This window comes from Aspergillus caelatus (genome assembly GCF_009193585.1).
Source record: "Aspergillus caelatus strain CBS 763.97 unplaced genomic scaffold BDV27scaffold_309, whole genome shotgun sequence".
In the NCBI taxonomy this organism is placed as follows: Eukaryota; Fungi; Ascomycota; class Eurotiomycetes; order Eurotiales; family Aspergillaceae; genus Aspergillus; species Aspergillus caelatus.
The window spans coordinates 1-23,309 of NW_022475572.1; the positions used below are offsets into that span (position 1 = coordinate 1).

General features: G+C 47.8%; 7 protein-coding genes across 7 annotated transcripts; 4 read left to right on the forward strand and 3 right to left on the reverse strand.

Annotated features, from left to right (window-relative positions):
• Nucleotides 1–668: 668 nt before the first annotated feature.
• Nucleotides 669–1,547, reverse strand: BDV27DRAFT_137185 (uncharacterized protein). Its single transcript, XM_032068938.1, has 2 exons — nt 1,254–1,547; nt 669–1,176 (listed from the first exon to the last, which is right to left on the reverse strand). The coding sequence occupies exons 1-2, from the start codon at nt 1,358–1,360 to the stop codon at nt 1,071–1,073; spliced, it is 213 nt and encodes a 70-aa protein (XP_031921833.1). The 5' UTR covers nt 1,361–1,547; the 3' UTR covers nt 669–1,070.
• A 971-nt stretch (nt 1,548–2,518) lies between these two features.
• Nucleotides 2,519–3,905, forward strand: BDV27DRAFT_169179 (18S rRNA pseudouridine methyltransferase; the record flags this gene model as incomplete). Its single annotated transcript, XM_032074969.1, has 2 exons — nt 2,519–2,830; nt 2,907–3,905. 2 exons carry the CDS (start codon nt 2,519–2,521, stop codon nt 3,381–3,383), a joined length of 789 nt encoding a protein of 262 aa, XP_031921834.1. The 3' UTR covers nt 3,384–3,905.
• A 1,872-nt stretch (nt 3,906–5,777) lies between these two features.
• Nucleotides 5,778–7,943, forward strand: BDV27DRAFT_63892 (VOC family protein). The gene is made up of 2 exons (XM_032077169.1): nt 5,778–6,239; nt 6,297–7,943. Exons 1-2 carry the CDS (start codon nt 6,064–6,066, stop codon nt 7,840–7,842), a joined length of 1,722 nt encoding a protein of 573 aa, XP_031921835.1. The 5' UTR covers nt 5,778–6,063; the 3' UTR covers nt 7,843–7,943.
• A 1,030-nt stretch (nt 7,944–8,973) lies between these two features.
• BDV27DRAFT_150166 (putative glutaryl-CoA dehydrogenase) lies at nt 8,974–12,847 on the reverse strand (the record flags this gene model as incomplete). The annotated part of the gene is made up of 8 exons (XM_032071181.1): nt 8,974–9,113; nt 9,169–9,352; nt 9,487–9,516; nt 9,661–9,706; nt 11,319–11,355; nt 11,428–11,537; nt 11,606–12,521; nt 12,625–12,847. The coding sequence occupies 8 exons, from the start codon at nt 12,845–12,847 to the stop codon at nt 8,974–8,976; spliced, it is 1,686 nt and encodes a 561-aa protein (XP_031921836.1).
• Nucleotides 12,848–14,001: 1,154 nt separating this feature from the next.
• Nucleotides 14,002–16,404, reverse strand: BDV27DRAFT_163280 (uncharacterized protein; the record flags this gene model as incomplete). The annotated part of the gene is made up of 4 exons (XM_032073527.1): nt 14,002–14,831; nt 14,893–15,169; nt 15,219–16,044; nt 16,124–16,404. The coding sequence occupies 4 exons, from the start codon at nt 16,402–16,404 to the stop codon at nt 14,002–14,004; spliced, it is 2,214 nt and encodes a 737-aa protein (XP_031921837.1).
• Nucleotides 16,405–16,874: 470 nt separating this feature from the next.
• fen1 (multifunctional nuclease RAD27) lies at nt 16,875–18,331 on the forward strand (the record flags this gene model as incomplete). Its single annotated transcript, XM_032071182.1, has 5 exons — nt 16,875–16,887; nt 16,964–17,049; nt 17,126–17,130; nt 17,189–17,750; nt 17,810–18,331. 5 exons carry the CDS (start codon nt 16,875–16,877, stop codon nt 18,329–18,331), a joined length of 1,188 nt encoding a protein of 395 aa, XP_031921838.1.
• Nucleotides 18,332–20,608: 2,277 nt separating this feature from the next.
• Nucleotides 20,609–22,315, forward strand: BDV27DRAFT_137213 (histone H1/H5 family protein). The gene is made up of 7 exons (XM_032068939.1): nt 20,609–20,803; nt 20,899–20,924; nt 21,084–21,106; nt 21,217–21,347; nt 21,493–21,551; nt 21,611–21,796; nt 21,853–22,315. Exons 1-7 carry the CDS (start codon nt 20,737–20,739, stop codon nt 21,967–21,969), a joined length of 609 nt encoding a protein of 202 aa, XP_031921839.1. The 5' UTR covers nt 20,609–20,736; the 3' UTR covers nt 21,970–22,315.
• The last annotated feature ends 994 nt before the right edge of the window (nt 22,316–23,309 follow it).

Genomic DNA, 23,309 nt, shown 5'->3' on the forward strand with positions numbered 1-23,309 from the left:
TTTTTCCTTTTTATTTTTATTTTTTTTTTTTTTTATTTTTATTTTCATTTATTAGTCGGCCGAATTCCAAGACAGGGGGCAATGAATAGATGTACTCTGGTTCCCTCCCCTGCAAATGGCATGTTTGTGATCCGCAAAGGAGTTGTAAGTATACATTCATCTATTCCGTACTCTGTCTATTCCCAGTTGTACCACGCAAAAAGGTTCACGAAAAAAAAAAAAAAAATCATCACTAAACATCTTTAGGAATTGACTGCTCACACACGCCCTTTTTTTGGATCCTCTTTCTTTCACCTTCCTACCGCTATTATCACTGTTGGATAGCACTGCCCTGAAAAAGTAACTGTCAGGATAATCTTCGTTTTATTACCAACATCGAGCAGATGGCCTGCACATGTATCTCTGGTCGCATATTAATATAAGAATCTGTGTTTCTTATCATTGCAAGTTGGAACAGGGTTTTACTTCTTCCCTTGTGCCATCCTTTGGACCAAGTGGTAAGTGATAAACGTAGGAAGGATCCCATGGTGGCGACTTGTGAGGCGTCTGATCATTACCCCGCCAAGTCCATTACACGTTAGAGGAGGGCTAGAGAGGATCGGCAGAAGGGCAACCTATTTAGTTGTCATATATAGTAGAACAGCAAGTTAGTTTATCCTCTTTTTATCACTAGTCCCGCAGGGTGCTGCAGCAGGGTTCAGATGTAGAACATCATCAGTCAATACACTCCAGGGTATGAGCAGATACTGCGTACAGAGATACTGTACCTTATATCTAAGGCACCCTTTATTGCCCCTGGTCTAGTCAGACTGTGTGTGTAATTCAAATTCTCTCGAAGCGCATAACTGCACTTGGTGCTATGGACATTGTCGTACAATGGTTCCTCCATAACCCGTGTACTTTGATGAAGTACAGTGCATACATGTCATCGAGAACCTCCATGGGTCTAACAGCCGAGCAGATGTGTCCATGGCAAACTCTACAGGCTGTACTTGATTCTAGGGGGTAGAAAACAAGCTCAAACATCACAGGTGTAACCCTGACGTGGAAGTGGTGGCTGCCTGCACCTTTCAATGGCTAAAGTGTATGTATGAGGTTGCACATCGAATCATCTGAAAGACACCGGGTCGATCCCAAATTTTGGCAGTGTTTCCTTCCCACTTGAGCTCTGGGACCCTTGTGTCAAGTAAGCCTTGGGAATCCAAGTATAAATAGGTCTGTACGGCCGGCCAAGGGGCTACGATAAACCGTACCAGTTACCAATCCTTAGGCTTTTGTTCTCACTGTAGCCTCGAAGACGAGATGAGATGACATTGAAAATGGGCGCTAGTAGCCAGGCGCGCCAATGACAGCCCCTCATGTATTGTCGACAACTGATTAGTGCTGATCGGAAATGAGTATGGCTTCAAATCATCACATAATAAGCTTATGTGATAGAGTGTTTAGATAAATAAAGGAACAAACTCGGCCAACAATGGCGCTGTCAGACAACCAGTGGGTGGTGAGAGAGAACTGGGGAGTCGAGACATAAGTCCTTTAGAGTCTAGATAGATTAACCATGCGGAAGTTTGAGAAGAGTGGAGCAGCGTGAGAAGACCAGATGAATGGGATTTAGTCTGACTAGGTTGACTATTCCCTTTCAGTTTAGCTGTCCCGAATGAGTGTTTGATTCCTGAGGCGGGCCCGAAGTAAGTCTGGCGTGCGGTTTGGTTTTGGTTTGCTCTAATTTTTTCTTTTTCTTCCGCTGTCTGCGAATCAACCCGCCAGTCCAACAGTCACATCCTTCAATCTTATCATCTCTTCAATTCCCAATATTCTGTGGCCTGGAGAGAAATATCGAAAGCCACGGAGCAGGTTGGAATAAAGAAAGAAGCATTATATCTTCTAATTACATTCTCAGTGCCTCAAAAAAGTTCTATTTCCAGTCCTCGGCTCATTCTTCTTGTTCGGGCCATTTTTTCTCCCTTTTTCCTTCTTTCCTTGTTTCAATTCTCACCTCGAAGGAAAGAAAAGATACAAAGCCCACGAAATTCGACCGTTCAACCCCGACATCATGTCACAAGATATTCAGGCAGCAGGGAAGAGAAAGCGTGCGAGTATGTATACCACTCGAGTCTTTATTATCTAACTTATATCATTATCCGTTCGTGCTTGGGGCCTGTTTCTTTTTCTTTTTTCTTTTTATTTTCCCTTACCCTTTTTCCCTCGCATTTCAACTCTCTCTTTTTCTTTTCTTGGTTAACAAATCCCTTCTTCATCCTTCTTTTATGTCTCGAGGTATCAATTTAAAGACATCGGTCTACTTGAACTTTCTTCAAGTGCCCGTCCCATCTATTTAACATCCTATACACTTCTTCGTTTGTTCCCGGATCCCACGGCCCTGTCCGATTTTTTGAGACAACGCCCGTGTCACCCCCAAACCTCATTACTTCTTACCCCCCCGCTTTTTTCAAATCAGTTGTGGTTCTGGCAGCCCAGCCCCACGACCATCGACCCCTCTTTTAATATTCCGTTCAACATGCAATCAGAACACAATGTACTGCATGCTAATCGCATTCAAACTCCAGGGACTCAGTCTTGTCCGCCCCCGGAATTGCCCCAACTCGTCGCCGAGCAACATGTTCCCATTGCCGCCAACGACAAGGAAACTCAACGCCTAATCGTTGTCCTATCCCATGCTAGTCTGGAGACCTACCGTGCCTCCCATGGTGGGCGCAATGGTGCCGGTCGTGATGAGAAGTACTCATTGCTGAACAGCGATGAGCATATCGGTGTGATGCGCAAGATGAACAGAGACATCAGTGAAGCTCGACCAGATATCACTCATCAGGTATATCTTTTCTTCCTCGGATTGCGGCTCCTGTACATGAGCCTTCGGTGAGAAAAACTAACCACACTTGATGCAGTGTCTTCTCACTCTGCTTGATTCCCCTGTCAACAAGGCCGGCAAACTCCAAATTTACATCCACACGGCCAAAGGTGTCCTAATCGAAGTGAACCCAAGTGTTCGAATTCCACGTACATTCAAGCGATTTGCTGGTCTCATGGTCCAGCTCCTGCATCGGCTCTCGATCCGCTCCACCAATTCTCAGGAGAAGTTGCTCAAAGTCATCAAGAACCCCATCACCGATCATCTGCCCCCTAATTGCCGCAAGGTGACCCTCAGTTATGAGGCTCCCGTCGTGCGGACCAGAGATTACATTGAGTCGCTAGGCCCCAAGGAGAGCGTCTGTATCTTTGTCGGAGCCATGGCCAAAGGTCACGATGATTTTGCCGACACATTCAAGGACGACACGATCAGTATCAGCAACTACAGCCTGAGTGCTAGCGTGGCATGTAGCAAGTTCTGCCACGCGGCCGAGGAAGTGTGGGATATTGTATGATTCGCACGTTTCGGATACAACCTTCCTTCGATAGGAACGGCCAAAGCTTGACGAGGTAACGAATTTCCTTGCGACTATCCACCCAATTTGAGATGTCCGAAGTGCAGCAAACACCAACTTTGGCAGGACGTGTCTCCTGTGTCACATCCTTTTTTACCGTTCTGGGCTCACTACCTACAGTCTCTTATTGTTTTTTGATATCTTTCGCGTTTCTTGTTCCTTGTGCATCATGGCAGCCTTCAGCGCCGCGTGATACCGAAGGTTACACGATCATCATGTTAAGGGCTCTTTGAGAGAGCTATCAGCTTCCGTTTGGATAGCTCGCCCTTATCAAGTAAATATCAGGGATATCTGCGATAAGAAAAGTGGTGAGGGTGTGGTCTGGGCTTTTTCAAAGTTCTTCTACCACTAGGCTTTGTAGTTCGACCATCCCCAGCGAGGTTCTGCGTTCTTCCACAATCTGCATCTCTTCAATTTCCTTTGCGCAGGCAAAGGTCTGTACAGTGCCGGGGCTTTGTATCGCACCTGAAGACCAAGAGATGACGTGACTGTTAATAATAGGATTAAGTACACAAACATAATGGGGAAATCAACTACTGGCAAATATCTTTGGGACAGGACGCTCTGCGCTCATGCTTGATGTTGACTTCAGTCAATATTCGATTCTTCTTTTCTGGTAGGAGTAGGACAGCATGTTGTCAGATAGTAGGTATGTAGGCGTACCTGCATGCATGCATCGGATAAGTGGGAGGTCGTAGTGTGTTCATAAAATATTCAACGAAGGCAGTAAGCTGAAAAGCGATTCGCAAAACAGCCTTAAAATAAGATGACTGATCGTATCAATACATCGGGCAATTTAGTTTAGTTCAGTTCAAAAGATAGTTGAAGGTGGAAGAAAAGCAAAAGGTGAACATGAAGAACCACCGTGACTGCATGCCTGAGGCCACCAAACTCACGGCCAACTTTCCCTCAGTGCCTTTTCGTTTGTCCTCTCCATCACTTTCCCTCCTTTCCCTCTTCTTCCCCCTTTTTCTCTGTGACTCACTTCCTTTGGTGGGGTCTAACAACCAATGCACTATTGACCCAGAATGGATAATTGCATCGACTCCATATGCAAGTATCGATCGGGGTGGTTCGAGTGGCTGGGAATGGAGTCTCCCTCTTCAACGTGGCATGCAGACGTCGCAGCAAATCTTTGGGGTGGATCTCCCGCTTCACTTGACTTGTGGACAGGTTGATTCATGTGGCATTCATTTCTGGAGGGGGTTTTTCGGTTACGTGCAAAATCCATCAATCATCCTAATTCGTTACCGCTAGAGTGCAGGCTGATCACTACTGGAGTTAAAGATCAACGCCGATGTCAGATCCTCTGCATGGGCCCAGTCTCTTTGAAACCAAGTGAGGCATGCTCAGTGGCCATTCTGTTTTGCTTTCTGTCTTCTTCCGGAAAACATGACCCTTGATGTCACATCCGCTCATTCGTCGAATATGATCCACGACGCAGAAACCAAGTGGGTGTTGTTTGGCGGTCAGACGGCGCCATCCAGCGACTAACAGCAGCAGAAGTGCCCAAAACAGGAACCAAACTCCCCCCATCGGTCAGGGTGACCAGGTGCCCCCCTCAGTGGCCCCAAACGGTCCTTTTGTGAAACTATTCGGCTTTGTGCTGTCTCTGAAAACAAGAGCACTGAGGCATTTAAGACCAAAGCCCAACCAACTACTTCGCCTTGGGCCTTTCGAGCTAGAATCTCGAATCCCATATTAGCATCATTTCCTGTCTCAGTTATTATGGTTATTATTAACTTATGATGATGATGATTACTAAAAAGTAGCAGTATGGAGTACTGTGTTGTCTCTGACTCCTTCTTGGCCGATATCGACTCCACCACTACCAATCACCATCCTCCACCTCAACCCTGGTATCGTCGCCTCATTCACTTCAACTTCTGACATGATGCGGTTTTATGCTTGGCTCATCTGCAGTATCCACCGTTTCCTGATAGGCGCCCCATCCGATGCCGGCAGGGCCACCTACAGCACCGTCCGCCAGGCTTTCCCCACGATGACCTGGCGGCGTGTGAGAGTGTTTTCTTCCCCTCGTTTCTAGCTTCACCGATAGGTAACATCATGGGTCTCTTGACCGTCTTCCCACAGGATTTCGTTTTTTCGGTAAGAGGACACAGAGCTAGTCAGGTCGACACTTCGTCGGAACTGGTTTGCCTTCGGACGTATTGCGAGCTTATGCAATAACACCTGCTATGCTAGACCGTGTTTTGCATCACTAGAGCGGATTGTTTCCTTCGGGAACAAATCTTTCTTTTTGTTAGCTTCCGATCAGTCCTGATTGGATCTTAGTTGGGCACTCTTGGGATATTCCCCCGTACCGATAGCTTGGCCTTGAAGTAATATATCTTGTCACCTTGTTGCTCCTTCCTTTACGTCTCATTCTACTTTCACTCGATCATTAGTGTTCGTACATCTATATATTCTTTCTTTTCTCCATATATCTTCCTCCCGTTACAACCTTAGTCAATCCTCAGATTGTGGCCCTATCCCTGTGGGGACGAAGTCCGAAGCATCTGGTACTGCTTCCGTCCTCTATACTATACTTCCTCCCCCAAGATCCAACCGCCGCGTGCATACTCGCTGACCACCCGGCGAGTCCTTCCCTCTATTGGAGATGCCTGTATCACATCTTACCTTGACCGTCTCCCATCTCCCCACCTCAACGTCATTCTTCCTCTCCTGTCTACAGCCCCTGGGATACCAGTTTATTGGTCGTCATGACGATTATATTGGCTTCGGCCAGAACCCCGGGGAACCGGCAGATTTTTGGATAACGGAGCAAAAGCCAGGGTAAGTAAAAGCACCCGGCCAATGCTAATCGAAGTTGTGTGCTGACTCGCTTTTTAGGGTACCAGCTGGCGCCGCACATGTTGCATTTCCTGCTCCATCAAAGGACGCAGTAGGCCAGTTTTTCATCCACGCATTGAAGGCTGGTGGGAAGATTCACGGAGAGCCAAAAACCCGTGATTCCGAATCTGGCTACTATAGCGCAGCTATCATCGATGTTGATGGCAACAGCATTGAGGCCGTTTACCGTCCGAGCAGCTCATCAGCTAGGTCGGAGGTTAGCAGGTCGGCTTTGGCTTTGCTCGAGAATGGCTCGGTCATATCTAAGACAGCTCCGTCAATTGTCTCGAAAGCGACAAGCAAAGCCAGCTCTGTCAAGCCCGAGAGTGTGGCTCCTCCCAGATCTGAAGCTAGATCTTATGTTTCCAAGGCGACGACTGCTGTAGAGCGAGCTGCACCGTCGGTTGTTCCCCGCGAAGTTCAGCCGGCGCCGTCGCCAACGTATGTCGTGCATCATACCACCCAGAAAACCGACGATGGTAAGGCAGCGAAGACCATTGTTGGTACTCTTATCGGAGCTGCCGCGGGCGCAGCTATTGCATACGCAATGTCAAAGGGCGACCCAGAGCCTTCTGAAACTACACCGCCGCCCCAATATTCTCCTCGGGATTTTGCACAACTCATATCTCCATCCCAAGCTCCATCTCCCTCCCAGGAACTGCAAGGCTTCAGAGCCATCGAGGCTCCCCCGGCCAGAAGTGTCTACTCTCAGTCAGAAGTACGTCCGACTTTGACTCGCAGTGTCACCTCAAAGAACCCTCGTGCCAGCACCATCTACGAGGGCTCGGAATTTGTTCCACGGGGTGGTGGCGGCAGCGTTTACTTTGATCAGAACGGACGCCGGGCCTCTGAAGGAAGCGTGTACAGTGGTAGCGACTACCCTATCAGAGCGATTGAATACCCACCACCGGTTGATTCCCGGGGTTACGAGGCCACTCTGATCAGCAGCTTCCATGACAAGTCACGGGCGATGGACAATGGAAGCGTATATTCATCATCGACAATTAGGCCATCCAAGGCCAACTATCAAGACCATCACTCTTCACACAGTTCGCATCACTCGTCGCACCATTCTTCTCGTCATTCTTCCCGCCATTCAATTGCAAGATCTCATTCTAGCAGCACTGTCTCAGCGACGCGTAGTGCCTGCAACGTCCCACTCCCCGAGGGCTCTATAGCATCATTTGCTTCCAGCCGCAGTGGTGCTAAATCGGGCGTTTCTGCTCGCAATATCCCGCTCCCAGAGAGTGTATATGACGATGTTGACGTCGAAACCAATGTTACTCCTGATGATTCTATTAGCCAGGTTGATGATTCGAGGAGATCCTCCGTCTCCCATCGTTCCCACGCCTCTAAAGCGGCTTCCCGGATTTCTAAACATTCCAGCAAATTCGATGAGCCCGTCAAGCCAAGTGACAGTGTGAGCCAGGTTTCGAGCCATGCTTCGAGGGCATCACAGCGGACCATCAAGGCAGGCGGCAGCGTAGCGGGAGGCTCCAAGGCTCCTTCCAAAGTCAGCAGCCGGAGGGGAAGTCAAGTTGCATAGGGATAATTTTGTTCTCCGAGTCCTCTCTACCCCTTACACCATTTCGTCTGTTTTATTGCTTCTTTTGGCCGCTTCTCGGCGCCCTCATCTTCCTCTCTCCTTCTTTATCTTATCTCTATATGCTTAGCCTTTCATAATCCTTCATTATTTTCACGACATACAAAACCAAGTGTGGCATGTTCACAGCATCACCATTGGCGTTATGCTATGTATACATTCGGAGAAGTTATTGCTATTTGGGATCGATTTAACAATCAATTATGTTTTTATACCGACAGAAATGGTGTCCGAGAAAGAGGAACAATCTATACCAGACTCGGATAGGAAATGCAAAGCCTTCCTTCCGACAAAATACAACGCAGACAGGAGAGAATGGGCTTGATGATTTTAGCTTCAGATTTGGTTAAGTGTACACATAGCGCGCTTTGTTTTTTTTTAGATTACATGTGGAGTTCAGATATCGATATACATACAAATACGCATCATTGACACATCTTCTAGCCTTGGGCGACCGTGCCTCTGTGGGCATGAAATTTTATACTTCTGGCTGTGTAGACTATTACGAATACCGGGCAATTGACTGTGAAACCTACGTAATTGCGAGGAGTTACTTACGAGCACGCCAGTTGGAAGTCAAATAAGACATCATCAAGAAACTGGGTTGGATTGGTTTTTGCCTTGATAGCTGCTATCTGATACAAACGCCAACACCAGTACACCATCACCTCCTGATTTCCTCACACCATCTCATAACCATCACACCTTAGGCAAGCCTTCACGACCGTACCAGCAACATCCTCCTCCATCCCATCCCCGGCCCAAGGGCAGATCCACGAGCCTTGGGCTATATGCTTATCACGTAATTTGCCCGACTCCTTTGACTGAAACAAAAAGATGCCATGAATGCATGAGTATTGGTCATAATGATCGTTGGATATGACATTTCCCGCCGACAGGGGAAAACGGTAAAGAAAATGGGTAACAGGTAATTTAAGACACGCAAATGGAAAAACAAGGAAAGGATCTACGATCACGGTACGCCAGGCTTCGGATCTGATCTAACGGAACGGAAGAAGACGCAGAAGCGATTTGGAAGACCAAGGTGGCCGTGTTATATTGAGATTTCGAAGATCAGATAGCATATTTCCGGGTCCATTCGCGGGCGGTCGCTTCATACCGAGCGCGGTCAGTCTTGTACACATGCGCAATTTCAGGCACCAACGGGTCGTCTGGGTTGGGGTCTGTAAGCATCGAACAGATGGACAGCAGCACTGCAAAAGTACGGTTAGTCTTGAAAACGGCGATCGGAGGATACGGACGACGAACCTTTAGAGATTGTGAGAGCAGGGCTCCATTGATCTCTAAGAATGTCGAGACAGATACTGCCATTTGAGTTGATGTTGGGGTGGTAGATACGGGTGGTGAAGTTGACCTTAGGCGGCTTGAATGGGTAGTCGGTAGGGAAGTGGATTGTTAGGAAGAAAACGCCTCCCGCATATGGAGAGTCACCCTGGTAAGTCAATCGCATTAATGATCATGTTCGCAAGCATACAAAAGGCGAGTGGGCAAGCCACAAGGTCCTTATTTGCCCGAAAAAGGGCGAGTGCTGCCAAAACAAAGAGGTACAATCGGGATTTCACTCACAGGACCCATAATAGTAGCTTGCCAGTGAAACTGCAATGAGATTGCCCGTCAGTACTTTCGCTCGAGAACAGTTTGTGATCGACGGGTGGCGGGAGTCACAGCGTTGGCCCCGCGACACCGCCGTCAACGGAATGAATTGATATGTAGGACCAGGGGTTTTCTGGGAAATCATACCAGGTCTTCACCTGCAGGTCCAGCGGAGCAGGAAGAGGGAGGATCACTACCAAAGAATGGAAGCGTTAGCATTTCGGGAGAACAGCGATCGATCAAAGGAGGGCATCGTCTAGGACGTGCTTCATCAACGCCCCGCGGGAATAGTGGGGTGTTTCGTTCAGTGGCATGATGGAGAACGAGGGGAAATCATGGAAATAGAAATATAGATATCTTACCGGCCGAGGTCAGTGAGTTCCTTGTTAATTCTCTTAAGAGCCATTTTGTAGGTGATGTGATGTTAAAAAAAAAAAAGAAAGAAAAGAGAGAGAGAGAGAAAGAGGCTTTTAAAGCGACCACTCAGTCGAAAGAGTGGTTGGTATCGAATTTAGGAAATCTGCACAACACAATCCGATCAGTACTGTAAGGCTAGAAGTGAGGGAAGAATAATATGACAGGATGTAATAAAAAGGAAGAGAATGGAATACATCAAAAATCAAAAGAAAGTTATTTTTGGGGGGGAAAGGAGTGTTGGAGGTGAAGTACTCACAGTGAGAATGATTACGTCGGAGGGGGGGCAAAAAGAGAAAGAGGGGGAAATTGGGCTGAAAGAAGAAAAAGAGGAAGAGAGAGCGAAGAGGGAGACGGAGAGGAAGGGAAAGGCAAGAGTGGATGAGCGAGATCCAGTGACCGTATTACCGGTCCTGATACTTTACCATACGTACCTTTCGCTCAGCCACATCCCCTCTTAAGCCACACAGAAGACCTGTACTCTGTGCTCCGTACTCCGTACATACATAGTAATGAGATACTACTACTAAGACTGGGGCTATAGTGAGTGCTCTGTACAGGTAGTACAGATTCTGTAAGTTTGCGCAAGTGCGAAATGATGGCCAACTTAAGGTATCGCCACTTTCAGCCATGGTTCTTATTCATGACTGGACACTAAATACCATGCCTGGAAGGGACCCTCTTTTTTTCTCTTCTTTTTTCTTTTTCTCAAGGCATTGCATAACGGAGAACACCCACAAAATTACGGAGTACATAGAATAGAGACCCATCTTGTCGGTACACGTTGTACATGTATGTATCTACATACAGAGAGGACATTTACAATTTGGTTTCATGTTCTTTCGCCTCCACTCACAGAAGGCACCATCTTGAAACCCCCCCTCCTCCCAACACACACACACACACACACACACACACACACACACACACAGAGAGAGAGAGAGAGAGAGAGAGAGAGAGAGAGAGAGTGTGTGTGTGTGTGTATGTGTGTACAATGATCCAAGGTATTCTTGAATTACTTCCTCCCCTTTCAGCGACTTCCCGTTCAGGTCATCAAAATGTCATTCTCATATAAGCCTAATCAAGCCTCGCGTGCCCACGTGGCGCAGTCTATTATCACGTGCATATAGGGCACAGATTCTCGAAGGCTCTACTACCCAGTAGTAATAGTACTACGACCTCAGCGCCCAGCCAGTGGTGATTGAAGCTAGACCAGCAATAGCCATGGGGCAATCAACTTGCTTAGTAAGACATTGAACATTGTTATTTGACTAGATGTGCCGTTCTCTCTGTCTCGGCCTATCCAACTACAATATTTACACACATTATTGTTTCCAAATTAGCCGCAAGCGATTCTACGAGGATGACAGCGGCGAGTGTCCTAAACAAACGCCTGGACTCCAGTGATAGCACGCCCTAGAATCAACGCTACACCAATCATTAGCATCGGGCCCCTCATACCGGAAGAAACGGTGATTTCTAATTCGGTCGAATACTCACTGTGAATGTCGCTCTGTCCCTCGTACGTTTGCACCACAAATAGGTTGGCTACATGCCGGGCGATATGGTATTCGTCGCTGGTTGCATTCCCGCCGAAGACTTCTTGAAGTCTATCGAATGGTTTAAGATTAGCATCATAATTTCGACTAGTAATGGGAATGGGTGTGGGACTACATACATCCGGGAGTTGGCCAGGGCCCGGTCACAGTTCTGTCTTTTAATCATGGAGATCATTTCAGGGGTAGATTTGCCTTGGTCCTTGAGCCTAGCAACCTGGGTCGCTGCTAGCGTTCCATAAGCAGCATCCGTGGCAGCATCCGCCAACTTCTTCTGGATTAGCTGATACTTCGCCAGAGGGTTGCCCTTGAACTGCTTCCGCTCTAAGGCGTAGGTCCGGGCACGGCTTAGGCAGTCTTCAAGAGCCCCCATGGCACCAAAGGCGATTCCTAGTCGAGCACTGTTAAGGCAGGTGAAAGGTCCAGTGAGGCCTTCAACATCGGGGAACATATTCTCCTTTGGTACCGGGCAGTCATCCATTTGAATCATACCGGTGATAGACGCCCGTAAGGCGGTCTTATTCTTGATGGCCGGAGTCTCCAAGGTTCCTGGGGGGCATTGGTCACGTTCCACCACAAACCCGCGGATCTTACCTGTGCTCTCCAGCTTGGCCCATACTATCATTATGTCGGAGATGGGGGAGTTAGTAATCCAAGTCTTCGTGCCAGAGAGCGAATAATAGCCCTTCTTAGTAGGATGCTCTCGCGCAACTGTTTCCATAGAGCCAGGGTCTGAGCCATGGTTAGGTTCCGTAAGACCAAAACAACCGGCAATCTTTCCCTTGGCTAGTTCTGGCAGGAATCTATCCTTTAACTCCTGGGATCCAAACTCATAGATGGCTGTCATCGCCAGCGAGCTCTGCACAGACATTCCTGATCGGTATCCGGAATCCACTCGTTCAACCTCCTTCGTGATCAGACCCGATGCAACAGTGCTGGCACCCGCACAACCATAACCCTCAATGCTGGCGCCGAGAAGACCCAGTTCGCCCATTTCTTCCAGTATTTTGCGATCATAGTTCTCGGTTCGATAAGCATCTGACAGATACTCGTCAGTTAGCATACATATCCACTATCCCGCTGTGTAATGAACTGAGACTTTCATAGACAGGTGTCAGCTCTGCCAAAGGAGGTCGCATACCGAGAACCCGGGGTAACAAGCGCTCTTGGCAATACTGTCGCGCCGTGTCTTGAATCGCCAATTCCTCCTCGGTATACAGCTCCGATGCAGCCAAAGGATCTTCCCAGTTGAAGGCGGTCGCGAAACTGCGCACCGGCGCATTGAGTGAAGCTGCGGGCGCCTTGTGCACGTGGCTTGCCGACTGGAGGTGACGTGAAGCCACACGGAGCAATGATCGATTCATGATGATGGGTAGTATAAGGCGCGGTAACAGATAAAAGTTTTCTCAAACAGAAGTACAAGTGACGTCAAATAAGCTCTTTATGGCTATATAAACGCTTTACAGCTGAATTGACAACTAGTACGACATACGTGAACAGAAAATAGTATGGAGTTGTTGCGGGGAAGCTGTTTGAATCGCCCGAACTAAAAAAGGAACACCGAACTTTAAATAAAGGAAGAATTTCCCTCGGCAATCGCTCCGGGTGTCGGCCTGCCGTTTGGAAACTTCCGCATCCACCTTCCGCAACCACAGGGATAGCCGTAGGCCTAACTATTGATACACAAGTTAAATACTAGGATAGGTCTCAGAAAACAGGGCCCCTATCATTCAATGCACCCTATGAGAAGTGCAGGCGGATATCCGGTACTTCCCCCACCCGCTATCTATCGGTTTCGGCTTCTGTTCCGTTTCCTCGGCAGTGTCACCCAATGAACAAGTAGAACTCCATATGTGCCATATTCAATGTAAAACGCAAGGGGGAAGAGGAGGGAAGAAGAAAAAGAGATTGATAGGAGCAAGCCGCCATTATCGAGCCTCCCTGTTATATCGTAGAATGGCTCGTGGACATGTTGTCAATCCCATTATGCTATGCACTACGACCTAGCATCAAGCCAGATCGTACAATTCTCGAATCTTATGTACGCCGAAATTGTTATACAATTGGCTCATTGACTTGAGAAACTTGAAACACGACTCGTATTAGGTAATTCTTCGTGAAATGCCGCAACAGTTCGGTTTATCGCCCTCTGATGAGTGAAGCTAAGTGTATTGGTTTCGAGACCTAGTAGTGAAGTCCGCCATCCTGCGACATGCTGAGGACAAGTGCCAGCCCCTGCCCTCAGAAGGATTTCCAAAGATAACAAGGTCTCCAATATAGAGAGTTTTTCGGTTCATGCGGCAGCATCCCGAGTGAGACCTCTCTCCATGTGGAAACTCTCGGTGTATAAGAGACTAAGTAATTTAGGCTTCGCCGTCTGATGGAGATTCGTTTCAAAGCGCCCTGGTGCTTTATAGAAGCTAACCAATGCTGTAACCAACCAGGAAAAGGGGTGTATAACAAGCACAATCCTGCCACAATTTGCAAAAGTTCATGGAGGCGGCGGCGGCAGCCTGAATCAGGCAGGCATTTGGGACTGAAGGAAGTCAAAGACCCCTGTAGGGAAATACTCCTCGTCGAAGCCCCACAAATCAGCCATCATAGGATCCACTGAACCCTCCGAGAGACCTGGCTGTTGCTTCAGTTGTGCCGCAGCAGACTCCAATCCACTACCTCTCTCAGCAGACAAAGGAGCTATACCTAGTAGTGGCGGCGGGTGGTTTAGTATGGTGTCCCGCTCACCCAGTGGCTGGGCCCCAGGGATGATTATGGGTTTGAACATAGAATTCTGAGAAGGGTCACGAAAGTTCTGCCCCGTGGACTGCCCGTTGTAAGAGTTCCTTCTCTCCCACTCCTCAAGTCCCGTAAGCATTTTTCTCAGACCACGGGCGATGTGGTGACTGAGGTGACGTTCGCTAGCTCGCCTACTGCACGACACCATCAACTCAATAATCCGTCCAACCAAGGCCCGCACGTATGCGATATCGATGGACAAGTCCGCTGATGCAATAGAATTCTGCTTGCCCGGCTTACTAGGTATACAGCTCGAGCAGCTTCTAGCTGCGATCTTTAACAGAAATACAGCGGCAAAGGTGATCATGCTATGTAGATACAACGGAACACCAACTAAAGCCCTCTGTATATCAGGCTCATCCAGGACGACCAATAGCGTGCCAATGGCAGATTCTATGGCCAAGTTTGCGCGTTTTTTTCGCTCGTTAGATAAGGGGCGGGCTGACAGTGAGCAATGATATGTCCGCAATGCAACAGAATTCAGTTGTAAGCGGGAGAAATGGTAGTGTAGATAGACGGCTTTATAAGGGTACGCACCAACATAACGACTCCCGGCTATTCAATCCAACATGTTAGTTCGCAGATATTCTATCAGAGGGCTTAAGGATAATTATACCTAGGCGAGGTAACCACGCAGATTGCCACTCCTCAAGATCGGCATCGAATTTGTCGATTGTAGTAAACTCGCTCTCAGGTACCTCAAGGTCGACGTCGGGGCCAAAAGCATGGTATATACGAGTAAGGATAATAAATAAATCCACCTGGCTGTGCAAACGCAGGTCGGATTGTGTTACAGTGGGGGACATAGTAAAGGTATTATGATTGGTGATACTCTTGTCCTCGTGAATTATGGGTGGTCGGCCATAAGCGATGGAGAAATGGTGCTCCAGAGTCTATTATCGTTAGTATCTGCAATACACAACTTCAATGGAGAAGACTTACATAGAGAAGATACCACAACCTTGCCTGTTCTTGGTGCTCGGGTGAGCCTTGAGTAGCCTTTCTGTATGATTGGTGTAGGTTGCGCTCGGTTGCAATACGGACTGCATACCCCGATAGCTTCCAACTGACATCTGCAAGCCAAAAAGCGCCTATACATAATGCGCGTAAATCATCCAGGGTATGGTGTCTATCAAGCATTGACTCTGATGCCAATTTCGCGAATTCGGTGTAGCAGGTATCAAAAAGTCTTTCTTTTTGGGGCATATGCAAAGCTGTAACAGTGAGGATGGCTGCAGACAACATTGAAGACGAGTTTCGGACTGATGTAAGGTCCTTATGCACAAGGGCTATACCATCCCATAAATAGCGATTGAGTACCTGGTCAAAGAAATAGAACAGCTCCTCCGCTTCTTGTAAGTCCACAGTCCCTCGCGAGATAAGGTCAGTGTCACGGTCTGAGGCATGATGCCGTTCGGGAGTACTTTCTTGAATATCACCCAACTGGGTCACTTCATACAAGCTGCCCATCGGAGCAGTAACCAATAGTTTCTCTTCCCTGTCAATAGCAATTTGCGATCGTTGCTGGGTCGTATGGGAAGGCGGGTGGGATACTCCAACCACTGATTTGGCACCGCCATCGGTCGCATCTCTTCCGACGTCGCCCCTCGAGGTATGTATGTCCTCTGTAGATACTGTAGACCCCCGTCGATCGCTTTTCTTATGCGGTGTTTCCGCTGACTTGCCAACGGCTTGATAGTACGAGAGCTCTGGTAATTGTGCCTTTCTGAGTAGATCGGTCATGGCAAGCTCTATCGTCGTCTTCCATCTATATAGCGTGTACAATTGGGTTAGTAACGAGACATACTTGGCTTAATCTGGGTTGAAACGAAGCAAAGCGCACGTACTCCGCTTCATCGTCGAGCAAAGTTTGGAGGCTCTTGTTGACGACACAGTCCAAGCCCATGCGACGACATCTAGAGCAGACCGATTCCCCTGCCTTCATATCACAACGGACTTTATGCCTTTTGCATTCGGTGCACGCACGTATTTTTCGCGAGATCTTGGGTATATGCATTGATTCACGTCGAGAGTTAGCCTCCGGCGCAGGATATGGCAGAGCACCTCGGGGAGGTGAAGCGGACGACGCATCGCCATTGGCTTCGAAATCAAGGCGACTGCGTTTCATGGTTTAAAAAAATTCATCGTTAAAATCACAGCTCGCAGTGGGGTCTCGTTTCTTTCTTATAGATATTGCCTACGGCCACAGAAGTGGATTTTCAAGTGGGAAGAGGGGAGAGGGGCTGCAGGAGATACTAGTGATGGAGAGAATGCTAACTCCTCACTGCCTTAGGCCATACTGTTTAAGCTTACTGAAACCGTTCCTTTTCACTGGCCAGGCCTAGAGGGACCCTAGAGCCTTAGGCGAAAGGAATGGGGATTATTAGCGGGGGAAGTCACGTGGGAGGTATCTCGCCGGAAGCTAACCCCAATGAGGTCTAATGATGTATTCCCGCCCGTCGCGCGTTCTCAAAGCTCGGCGCGCGTTTGGTCGCGGTAATCACTCTAGAAACCTTTTTTGTGATCTTGGTTAAACCAAGAAGTAGTCCTGGCTAGGTTCACTCACGCTTCTTATCTTACAACAACAGGAAACTCATTATGGGTATTAAGCGTAAGTTAACGTCAACCAACTACCTGTTGCCGCACTACCGTGGAAGCTCATTTGGTACTGACTTTGATCTCTACAGACTTGTACCAGGTAATCGCGGAGAATGCGCCTGATGCGATCAAGGCGGGGGATATCAAAAACCATTTTGGCCGAAAGGTTGCTATAGTATGTCACGTCCTTCCTTTTTTTTAGATGTGCACTAGGGCGCTGTCTGGGCTAACGGGTGATCACTGGAATCTAGGATGCGTATGTAACTTGATCCTTCTTGGGGAGCAAGCGGAGACTGGAAACTAACATGCCACAGCTCCATGAGTATCTACAGCTTCCTCATTGCCGTGCGCTCCGAGGGCCAACAACTCATGAGCGACACCGGTGAGACCACGTCGCATCTGATGGGCATGTTCTACCGCACCTTGCGAATGGTCGACAACGGAATCAAACCTCTTTATGTTTTTGATGGAGCTCCGCCAAAGCTCAAATCTGGCGAGCTAGCCAAGCGTACCGCTCGAAAAGCCGAAGCTACTGAGGCTCATGAGGAGGCCAAGGAAACCGGTACAGCGGAGGACGTTGAGAAGTTTTCACGGCGTACGGTACGGGTTACGAGAGATCACAATGCGGAGTGCAAGAAGCTATTGAAGCTTATGGGTATCCCATATATCGATGCCCCCACCGAAGCAGAGGCGCAGTGCGCAGTCCTTGCACGGGCGGGAAAGGTCTATGCTGCTGCTTCCGAGGATATGGACACGTTATGCTTTGAGGCACCCATTCTTCTGAGGCATCTTACGTTCAGCGAACAGCGAAAGGAACCGATCCTAGAAATTCATCTCAGCCGCGCGCTGGAAGGACTCGATATGGACCGAAAGCAGGTAAAGCCACCCACAACTCCTCCAGCAGCGCTTGGTCTTGCTTATGTTTTGCGGTATAGTTTATCGACCTTTGTATCTTACTTGGCTGCGATTACTTGGAGCCAATTCCCAAAGTGGGACCCAATACCGCCCTGAAACTCATTCGGGAGTTTGGGAGCCTTGAGAAAGTTGTTGAGCATGTGGAGAACGACCCGAAAAAGAAATACGTTATTCCAGAAGACTGGCCATATCAGGATGCAAGAGAGCTTTTTCTCAACCCAGACGTGAGAGAAGCTAGCCACCCAGACTGCGATTTCAAATGGGAGGCACCAGATATTGAAGGCCTTGTGGAATTTTTAGTGAAAGACAAGGGCTTCAATGAGGATCGAGTACGCAACGGCGCAGCTCGGCTCCAGAAGAACTTGAAGACTGCCCAGCAGTCACGTCTAGAGGGCTTTTTCAAACCTGTGGCCCGGACCGATGAGGAGAAGGCGAACCTCAAGCGTAAGCACGACGAAAAACTTCAGGAGCAGAAGAAGCGTAAAAAGGAGGAGGCCAAAGCCAAGAAGGAGGCCAAGGCAAGACCCCGCGGTGCTGGGTGAGGGATTCGCTCTCCTTGATTCAGTCAATGTTTTTTGCGCGACAAGGAGGTTCTTGAAAAGGTGACGGCTAAGGAGGGGGGTCGAAAAAAACAATAAGATGGCGTTGGCGTTGCGCGATAAGCTCACTGGGTTGTCGGTTTGGCTTTTGGTTCTGAGAGGCGGCGTTTCATTGATGGGGTGCAAATCACCGACTGTAATTTTTGTATATCCAACAAATAAAGGCTAAGATATTTCTACAAGTAAGAGGGTAGGGAGATGTGGTCGTCTCTAGCGCTTAATATATTCGAAGGCATGCCTTTTCTTTTATCGGAGGATTTGCCATCGTGGGTCGGTAAGGTCAGGCCGCCATGTGCCGAGAGACGCTCTCAGTGAAACCCAGCTTGGATTCTGTGATCCCTCAGCGAAGAAACATGAAAGTAGTAAATATAATGCCTTATCACATGGACATACCCATTCTTCACCATTAGGCATTACAAGGAAATGTTTTGCTGGTTGTGACGGTCCGTGGTGGGGTTGGGCATTGTTGTAGTGATAGACATCATGGTATCTCAACACAGCGGATGTTGATTTCTCTGATTATATAGGGAAATCTGGCTAATCTTCGTTCTAGATGATGCAGCTACTGGGCTATTATCTCTAGGAGACGAGGGTTCGCTGTTGCTACCACTGTGGTCCGAGGGATCAGGTTCAAGAGCTTCTGGTCGAGTGATATATATCGCGGGCGGGGCAGTAGATGGATCCTGCGCACTATAGTAGGGTTATCGAGTGACGAAGGAGATCACAACGCTAGAACGTCACGACCAACAGACCCTAACGGTATAACGATAGAGTAGAGCTCATAAGTTCAGCACTCAGGCACATTAACCGGGGAGGATCTGAAACCATGATATCAAATGGGGAGGTGTCCTGCTTGGGTATACATGCTTACTAGTAACATAGATTCAATTCATGGTCACGATCCTGACGATCAACCACCGAGCGTGCATCCACAATAGCACAAGTGGGTTTTAGCTAGGTAGACTAAATACTGAATCTATCCCCATATTACTATATATTTGAGGCACAGGTCCACCGCAAGCAGTACTCCAACGGGGCGTGTATAGAATGTTTCTGTACAGTGCAAAACACATGATTCATACATGCCTACGACCAGCGCATTGATCAGGCCTCGCAGCCAATTGTCGGAACACCAACCATGGGTTGCGATCTATATTCTTCAAGTAGAGGAACCAATAACCACACGACCCGTCAGCGTTTCAAGTATGGAATCTCCTAAGTTAGGAAGAAACTCAAACAGGCGATCCATACATCATTCCCCCCCTCGTGACCCGAACGGCACGAGGCGGCCAAATGGAAGACTCCACGGGGGTTCTCCCTTCATCGACAACATGCAAGGGACGGACAGCTCGATGCCCTCCGTATAGCTTGGACTTTTATAGCCAGCCGGCAAGCTGCCAGGAGGCCATGAGCTTGATCAAACAACGGATTCCAATGGCCGATCTCAATGGATGTAGAAACCCCCCTCCCCCCAAGATTGGCTTGGTCAACCCGGAATCATTGATCCTGATAGAGCCAACCAGACCGTAAGGTAGAACAACCGAAGACAAGATGGATGATCAATTAAACTCCAGGAATAGATTAACATAGCCATGATTATTACAACACACTATGATCGTTCTTACTTTTGCGAGAGCCTTCTGTGGGCTGCGAAAATGATACGGAAATTAGGTACGTATACATGGAAGGAAACGCGCTTCACCTTTCTCCTCTTTCTTTATCTCACCAAAGGCATCAGATATAGATATAAATATAGAGAAGCTGACCATATGCTTTGGAAATAATTCCTAAAAGATTTCTAACTTAAGAATCAATTTAGAAAAAAACTAAAAAAAAAAATAACTTAGGAGGGAGAGAAGGGTGGGAAGAGGTGGAAGCAGAACGCGTAGAAAGATTGTAGAGGATGCGCGTGGGAGTGAGTGAGGATGTGCGATCTGTCGCTGAAATGCAATGGATATCCACTTCATTCCCAAAAGCTAGCTTTAAGGACTAACTCTTATCATAATATTGATCACCCGAGAAAACGGCCCTACCAATTATCTACCGAGAAAAGGCACAAAGAAAAAAGAAAAAAAAAATAGTGGGAAGGGAAAAAAAAAAGAGGAGAAACAGCAGAGGGACTTTGACGTGTAGGTGCTTGGGAGTGAGTGATCTTGTGTCAACACCCGCTGCCCTATAAAGCGCGGATGCCCCGCGGCCTTCCACCCCTTCCGTCGTCGACTGCTTTTCCTTCTATTTCCATCAACGATCCACCCTTACGCCTGTTGAACTTGAATATCGTCTCGTAGACCTCGGTCTCTTTTACAATTTCGACTTAAAATTACAAGTTATACTTACCCACCCTAAAGATGCCTCCCAAGAAAGCTTCCACCGGCGCAGCCAAGAAGACTGGCTCGACTCATGCTTCCTACCGTGGTATGATTTTACTGATCTTTCTTCACCACCACATCGCGCTGGAATGATCTTAATATCCTTTTTGTCGCGAATAAGTGCTGATTCATTTGATATAGATATGATCAAGGATGCTATCCTGAATGTGAGTTGATCACGCTGTTCCCGAGGCGCTTTGGGAGATGGATGTTGGGTCCAAACTTCCCCGACCGTGACACGTCTGCACGGTGCTGGATTACCCCAACATCACGTCAGAATTTCTTTAATTTTATCTCAAGCTGGTCGCTAACCTCTTGTCCTCTAGCTGAAAGAGCGCAATGGTAGCAGGTATGTTTTGTTTTCGTCTCCCCGCGCAAGAGCCCCGTTCGTCAAGCGACGTGGCAACCGCAGAAGGCGTCCAAGTCGCGTAGTAGGCTAACTTGATCGCCCCATGACAGTCGCCAGTCCATCAAGAAATATGTTTTGGCAAATAACAAGATTGCACCTGCATCTACCAACGCCTTCGATAGCCAGTTCAACAAGGCTATTAAGGCAGGTGTTGAGAAGGGTGAATTCACCCAACCCAAGGGTAAGTTTAAATTTATTGCGCGCGCCCTTGGGAGTCGCCTCCCTTGCGACCACTGAACTAAACACGTTGTTGCGTGTGTCCTACTCTATTACCGTCGCGTATCCTTTGTTTTGATGGGGTGTGGGCTGACGCGTCTTATCTCCAGGTCCTTCTGGACCCGTGAAGCTCGCCAAGAAGGAAGCTGCTCCTAAGCCTGCTGCTAAGGTAAGTGATCTATGCCTTCTCATCTGCCTAGAATTCAACATGATTAATACAATTATCAGAAGAGCACCACCACGGCTAAGCCGAAGAAGGCTACTGCCACCACTACTAAGAAGGCTGAGAAGGCCGAAAAGGCCGAAAAGGCCGAGAAGCCTAAGACGACCACCAAGAAGACTGGCACTACTACCAAGAAGAGTGTCGGCAGACCTAAGGCGAACACCGCTAAGCCTCGCAAAGCATCCACTGCTGTACGTATTACCTTCGGTCGCCCTTGTCCCAGGTCTGTATACTAACATCCAAGCAGGCTCCTGCCGTTGTTGACCAACCCAAGGTCATCGGCAAGACGAAGTCCGGTCGTGTGACCAAGACAACGGCTAAGCCTGCTGAAAAGGCGACCAAGAAGTCTACTAAGAAGGCCTAAAGCCAATCTCTCGCAGAACATATTTTTGAGCGACTAGGTGATTTCGTGTTCGATTTGGTTGACATGACGAGGGCTTCGGGCTGTATCTTTCTCTTTCTTGGGTTGTATCCCTTCTTTCTTCGGCTGTAATTTCTTTTTTCTTATCTCTATTTTTTTTTTGTCGATGCGGTGACTGCCTCTGGGATATGTTGATGGTTTATTCTTTCGTTATTGGTAGGGTTGGCGTCTTGCGGTGGATATGGGAAACGTCTTTTTGTTTTTTTCCTTTGTGCTTGATATTTATTTGCGGCACGCGTCAGCGGACAGTGCTATGTTGCGGAATGGAGTTGATAACCATGCTTCTTCAGCGAGAGGCCCCCTATCCAGTCCCGGTGTAGAATTGTAGAAGTCTCTGAACCCGATTTTGTGGTCTGGAGCGCAGGTAGCTAAAGGATACTGAAGGATCTTGTTGATCCGAGTGCGGGTGCTCATCTGAGGGGTAGATGGACTCCTTCACGCTCCTTGAGCCAATGCCAAAAATAGCAGATAGAAAAGTGTTGAAAGCTGGCTGCCTTTGTGCTTGATAGGGTTGCATTTACCTGTTCAAAGGTCGATTGTTCTTGCCTATATGCTCAAAGGACTATCTTTAGATCTTTGCAGTATTAGATATAAAGGAATGATGCAGCTATTCAAAGACTGAATAAGAAAGATAGTAAAAGCTCAGAACAATGAGCTCTGCAGTATTTATACAGTGATGTTCCCCTTAGATAGCTAAGAAAATCAACCTTCTTCTTCCTCACCTGAACAACAAAAAGTACCCACTCAGTGCACAAGTAGTTCTCCGTAGTATACTACGGAGTAAGTAGGTATTCGAATATTAAACTTAGGAAGCACCTTATGGAGGCACCTTGAGCAGGCGGGTCTGCCATTTCTCAAGGCCCAGTATCGCGTCAAGGCTGTAATCTAAGCTCCTGATCGATATACTAGGAAGAGTGATGGGCAATACACACAGGGGCTCATTGCGTCAGGACAGGACAGGATCGTTTGGGTGTGACGTTGGCACCGTCGATCATTAGCAAAGCATCTGCCGCGGTTGGATAAGGAGGGCCAGTCTGGAAACCCCATTACGGTGTAATTCTCTCAGAATGCTCCTAGCAATATGTGAGATCCTCTGAAGGAGGGAGACAGTGATAGAGTAAAGAAAATAGAGAGTTGATTTTAACCTGTGAGATTGTTAGTATTATTATTGTTATTGTTATTACTCCGTATTATTATTATCATTAATCACTTCTTTTTCAATTGAGGGAAACATAATTTGCCCGAAACATTTCATTCCATGTTTCAAATACTTCCTGGAAGCG

Excerpts from the sequence above, each read along its gene's own strand:
- BDV27DRAFT_137185 (XM_032068938.1), bottom strand. The coding sequence starts at position 1,360 with ATGAGGGGCTGTCATTGGCGCGCCTGGCTACTAGCGCCCATTTTCAAT. Across the intron at positions 1,177-1,253 it reads AGCCTAAGGATTGGTAACTG|GGTCCCAGAGCTCAAGTGGG; the intron begins GTACGGTTTATC and ends ACTTGACACAAG.
- BDV27DRAFT_63892 (XM_032077169.1), top strand. The coding sequence starts at position 6,064 with ATGCCTGTATCACATCTTACCTTGACCGTCTCCCATCTCCCCACCTCA. Across the intron at positions 6,240-6,296 it reads ATAACGGAGCAAAAGCCAGG|GGTACCAGCTGGCGCCGCAC; the intron begins GTAAGTAAAAGC and ends CTCGCTTTTTAG.
- BDV27DRAFT_137213 (XM_032068939.1), top strand. The coding sequence starts at position 20,737 with ATGCCTCCCAAGAAAGCTTCCACCGGCGCAGCCAAGAAGACTGGCTCG. Across the intron at positions 21,107-21,216 it reads AAAGAGCGCAATGGTAGCAG|TCGCCAGTCCATCAAGAAAT; the intron begins GTATGTTTTGTT and ends GCCCCATGACAG. Across the intron at positions 21,797-21,852 it reads CTCGCAAAGCATCCACTGCT|GCTCCTGCCGTTGTTGACCA; the intron begins GTACGTATTACC and ends ACATCCAAGCAG.